Source organism: Mus musculus, chromosome X (assembly GCF_000001635.26).
Source record: "Mus musculus strain C57BL/6J chromosome X, GRCm38.p6 C57BL/6J".
In the NCBI taxonomy this organism is placed as follows: Eukaryota; Metazoa; Chordata; class Mammalia; order Rodentia; family Muridae; genus Mus; species Mus musculus.
In genome coordinates, this window is record NC_000086.7 from 106,836,812 (window position 1) to 106,842,496 (window position 5,685).

Here is a 5,685-nt window from a genome sequence, read left to right on the forward strand (position 1 = left end):
ATTCCCAGGACTTCATTCAAACCTTAAGCTTTCCCCAAATCTCTCCCTCACCTCTCCCTTCTCTCTTTCTCTTCTCCCTTCCCTTCACCCCTTCTCCATTTTCACTTCCTCCTCTTTTCCTCCCTCCCTCCTTAATCCTTCCCACCCCTTCCCCCATTATTCCCACCCTTTCACTCTCACACTTTACCTCCCTCCCTCTCCCCTCCTCTAAACTTAGTGGCCCCCTCCCCCCTTCCTCAGCTAACCCAATAAATAATTAACAAACACAAGTAACACTTCCCATTGTTTATTGATTACTGAAAAATACACTTGAAAATTGCTTTTATTGAAAAAAAAAACCAGAAAATATGTGGTAATTTTGACTAGAAAGTAACAAAATCGGTCTAACAACTACAGTTTTCAGTATTAGTTTCTAATATCTATTCGCATGCATATCGTTAGTGAGAATTGCGATTAAAAAAAAACAGCCCTACATAATGCAGGGCTCAAAGAGGGAGGCATGCAAGGTTGGTGAGGAAAAGCAGCTCAAAGTCGTCAGGTTCAGTCCATCATCCAAGAGGCAGCGTCGTTGTACAGGTAGCCTTCGTTCATAGCCAGAGGTTCAGTGAAAGATTCAGAGAGCAGCAAATGCTGATGACAGCTGAGGTAACAGAAGACAGATGGCCAGAAGTCACTAGGACCCACCATCTAACCAGCAATTATTTCATCACGCCGTCTTCGATTCCACCTGTGCCTGAAGCAATTGTAATGACAGTAATGCGATGGAAATGACACAGTTCGGGTACTCCATTCGATGTTTGGGTCATGGGTCTCAAGCCAATGGATTCCAAGAATCAGAGGGTAGCGTGGTGCATGAATAATGTCAAACTGGAGCTCTTCAACGTGGTTTCCAATTTTTACTTCAACAGGTGGGGTTTCTTTGGTAATGGGTCCATTAATCAGCGGACGCCCATCGACCGTTTCAAGCATAAGAGGGAAGATATTATTGCGGATTGGTATCTTCTCTCGAAGAACCACAGAGCGGTCGATGCTGTTTCTGTAGGAGCCTGAATCCACCATTGCTTGCTCAAAGAATTGCCGTCTTCCAAGCCTAATCTCGACAGTTAGCCACAGGGTACGGGACATAGATATGGGAAGAGAGGGGGACGCGTATTTGTAGATTGGCCCGCCCGGGATCCCCCTTACCGCCGGGCCTCCATGTTTCCCGCCTGCTGGACACGATGAGGCTTGACAGGGCAGTCTCTGGCAAAATGACCTGGATGGCCACAGTAGAGGCACAAGTGGCCTTCGCGGCGTCTTGCCCGTTCAGCCTCGCTGAGGTGGGGGCGATTACTTGTAGCTTGAACAGGTTGGTTTTCAGTGGGAGGACCCTCGGACCCATTTTCCTCTTCAGACGATGATGAACTGGAATCAACCCCGCCACTTGCCTTCTCTTCTAGGGTGACACACTCAATGATCACATCAGATAGGTTGGTGGCTGGACTTGTGCAAGACAGTTCATTTTGAATAGAACTGGCAAGCTCTTCTTGAAATTGGATGCAGAGCGTGCTTTCACCCAAATCTAACTCTTGCGCAATGAGATGGAAGCGGGTTGAGTACCTGGGAGCAAGGCCTTCCCCTTGGCGAAGTTGAGGGAGGCCCTGGTTAGCAACTTCCAAGCTTTCTGGATTGTCAAAAGTATCTTGGAGCGCTCGCAGGAGCCTTTCAAATTGCTCCACCAGGGGGGGTTGGCTATCTAATAAGGGCTGGAACATCCTTCCCGCCTCACCTGAGAAGAAGCTGCCAACAAAGCTCACTAGAGCCGCTTCAGTGGGATACCCTCTGCTTCTCAGGTAACTGGTCAACTGAACTAAAAACTCAGAGAGTTTCTGAAAATCCTCACTGAAGGCCAAAGGGTACTCTAGGGGCAAAGTTGTAGCCTCTAATTCACACTGGGCCTGTTCTGTTCCTGTTCTCGCAACTATCAGGCCCTCTAGGGACTCTTCAGGTACTGAGAGTTCTAGAAACTCCTCGGCATCTGAGGGGTCCAGGGGCTCCTGGGGCACCCGAGGCTCCAGAGTCTCCTGGGGAGGTGGATGCTCAAGGGGCTCCAGCTGTGATGAGGTCTCCTGGTATTCTGGAACCGTCTGAGACTCCTCATCATTTGTAGGGTTGTGGAGCTGTGGACTCTGAAGCTCCTTGAGGGCTGGGGTACCCTGGTTGTCTGTGGGCTCCGCCTCACAGACTGCTGGGAGATCATAACCCCTTGGGGACGCCTGGGGCCTCTGGGTTGCTGGGGACTCCAGAGCCTTCTGGATCTCCTGGGATTCCTTGACTGCTGGTGGCTTCCAGGCTGTGGAATCCAGGGCCTCTGGGGGCTCCCAGGATTCCTTGACCATTGGAAGCTCCTGAGGTCCCCAGTACTCCTTGGACTTTGGGGGCAAATGGGGCTCCTTGATCTCTGGGGATCCCCTGAACTCTGTGATGGCTGAGGATTCTCCAGACTCATTGGTCTCTGGGGGCTCCTGGGGCTCCTTGATCTCTGGGGGTTCCCTGAGCTCACTGATGGCTGAGGGTTCCCTGGGCTCTCTGATCTTTGTGGGCTCCCCGGGCTCTGTGGTTGCTGGGGGTTCCCAGGGGTTCTGTGACTCCCTGGCTGCTGGGAACTCTGGGGACTCTGGGGGCTCTTGGGCCTCTGAGGGCTTTCGGAGTGGTTCATGCTCTTTGACTGCTCCGGATTTCTGGAGCTCTGGTATCTGGGCCTGGAGGGCAGCATTTTCTTCCATGAGCCTTTTCACTTGAGCCTGCAGAATTTCATTCTCCAATTTCAGAGTAACATAGGAAGCTGCTAAGTCCTCTACCATCTTTTGAGGAAACGGGCCTGGTTTGGCAACTTGCTACCAAGAGAGATTGAGTAGCTGCTTGTGAGGTCTTTGCTGAAAGCGGCTCACAGGCAGACAGACGTCAGGCTCCGTGACTTTTCCAAGGGGTGGGGATTTGGACCCAGCCAAGGCTGATTATCAAGAGGTCACTGGGAGCCTTAGAGCTCAGCACCGGGAAGTGTGAGACACACTGTGAAGAGAGAGGGAGCTGAGGATCAGAAACTGTGGAAAGCACTCATTCTATATAAATCAACAAAATCTGTCCAACTCTGCTGGCTTTCTTTTACCACAAGCTCATGTTCATGAACTGGAGTATATTTATTTGCCCTGACCTCATGACATTTTACAAGCACATGACCCAGACTGTACATGTCAGTTTGCATTTTTTGAAACTTCACACTATATCAGAAACAATTGCCCCATATGCCTTTGTTTTAAGTCGTTTTTAATTTCTAGTGTCTACCTAATATTTCAATGTAACATTTGGATGTTAGCAGCTGCTTTCAGCGACCAAATCAGATGTTTAGAGCGCTATGGGGATTTTAGGTTTGGGAGGACTAACACAAGAGATATTTTGAGTGACTAGCATAGGAATTGGGGGTGGGGGTGCTCTTTCTCCCACCTCAGAAATCATACCACACAAGTAACCACACACAATCAGACACGGGAGAAAGCAAGCAAAAGTTGAATAAATAAATAAATAAATAAATGAGCATACATATATACATATTAAGCAGGCACATGCATATTATTTATAAAATGCTTCAAAATAGTTAGCAAAATCCTCTTTATAGATGTACATTACCATTTAGAGATGTAGGGCTGGAGCTCTGCTGTCTGCATAGCCATCGCTGAGGAGAGAAGTGTGTGAATGGCTGCGGAGGCTTGCCTTTTCTGCACACACTGAACTCAAACAAACACACCCACTCCCAGAACACGTTCCAACTCTCCTCTGTAACGTAGCTATTTTGAGTATGGAAGAGTGGTTTTTTTTTTCTCTCTCTCTCTCTCTCTTTTGACAGTACCTCACAGTTCCGAGCTAGAAGGAAAGTAGGATGCTGCGCCAATGTGAGGCAGCTTCGTGCACTCAGTCCTTGGTTACTTTAATAAATATTTGGTCAGGAAATTGGGAGTAATACCACTGCCCTTGTGAAAAGTTGCAAACATTTCTGAATGACCGCAGTGGTTTGGGATTTGATTTTTTTATGTCTGTTTCACGTAACTTACCCGTACTCTATCCACACTGAGACGTTTGTTTAATTCTTACTTAGAGAGCAAACTACAGCCCCCTCAGTCCTTCCTCCTGTCTACCTACTCAGTCCCGAGTGTCCCACCTTGAAATACTTTTTTAGAATCTTCACCGTGGACAGATCTAGGAAACTTATAATAGAGTAAGGATGTCAGAGAGGCAAACTTTTGATTGGCTATCTTGTAAAAAGCACTTGGCTGATTGTGAATATACCTGCCCAGGGTTCTTCCGCCCACCTGAGCTGCTCAGGTAGCTCCTGACAGCACATGGATGCCCTACTTTTACTGGTCTCTTTGTTTTCTCATGCCAAATCATAGTTTTATGCTAGGCATAGATCATATGGCCATTTAAAGCAAGGATCAGAAACAACTATTTTAATTGCAGCAATGAGTTATATAAGGCTACTTCAAATCACGCAATTCAGCCATGGTCCCAAGTCTCCTTTAAACATGGTCAGTTCCACTTATTAGCATAGTGGAATAAATCCTGGAGATAGAATAGGCCTAAACCACAGAAAATTGACTGCCTAGGCTAGCTGAATCTGAATACAGAGGCTTTAAGAAGAAAGTAAAATCATGTGCATCTTTAGTTTGTTCTGTACCTATCTTGCAATTATTTTAAAAGTAAAACATACATAAAAATATCACCATTATCAGACAATTTATTCTATTTGTGTAAAAACTTTCAGAAAACTAAAGCATTCTTTCCCATTGAGAAGAAATAAAAAGACATTTAATAATGCCTTCACCAATTAAAAAACAGAGAGATAGTTATAGTTATGACATTTGTTTTATTTTCTTATCATTAATGAGTGGACAGTTTGAGACATAGAATAAACTATTTAAGTTGTCTGATAGCCATACTTATACAACTAACTAGTTTTACTGTTGTGATGTTTATATGTCCCTGACAGTTATTGGGAATTATAAAGCAATCTATACCCAAACTAAGGTTCTTCAAAGTGCTATGTTTTCTAGAATCTTGTTTATATATATATATATATATATATATTAATATATATATATATATATATATTAATATATATATATATATATATATATATATATATATACAATACTCATTTGCTATTAAATAATCCTCCACACCATTCCCTTTATGCCCATCTACACTAAACTTGCACAGATTTGGTAATTTTCTTAGTCCTTCTAAAATTTAGAGTTCAAACCTCAGTTTATGCAACTGTGAAATGGAGCCAATAACAGTATTTAACTTTGCAGGAGTGGTGTGAATAATCAGTAAAATATCCAAATATTATAATCCAAACATTCAGGAAACAGACACAGGAGTATCAGGAGTTTAAGCCATTTTCAGCTACATAGTGAGTTCGAGGCCATTTTGGGTTATGTGAGAGTCTATAACACACACATATGCATGCATACATACATACACACACACACACACACACACACACACACATACACACACACACACACCCCACACAATGAATACATGAATGAAATAATGTGTGTAAAATGCTTATCGTAGTATAAAAGATAATCACACTTAATGCAAGTTAAGAGCAATAATAAGCCCTGTAGCAGAAGTAACAATTTT

General features: G+C 44.4%; 1 protein-coding gene across 1 annotated transcript; it reads right to left on the bottom strand.

Moving 5' to 3' along the window:
• Positions 1–270: 270 nt before the first annotated feature.
• On the bottom strand, positions 271–3,728 carry Rtl3 (retrotransposon Gag like 3). Its single transcript, NM_199468.2, has 2 exons — positions 3,667–3,728; positions 271–3,051 (listed from the first exon to the last, which is right to left on the bottom strand). Exon 2 carries the CDS (start codon positions 2,841–2,843, stop codon positions 1,182–1,184), a length of 1,662 nt encoding a protein of 553 aa, NP_955762.1. The 5' UTR covers positions 2,844–3,051; positions 3,667–3,728; the 3' UTR covers positions 271–1,181.
• Positions 3,729–5,685: the final 1,957 nt, after the last annotated feature.

What these genes read in the sequence shown, in the direction of transcription:
- Rtl3 (NM_199468.2), bottom strand. Translation starts at nt 2,843, where the DNA reads ATGGTAGAGGACTTAGCAGCTTCCTATGTTACTCTGAAATTGGAGAAT.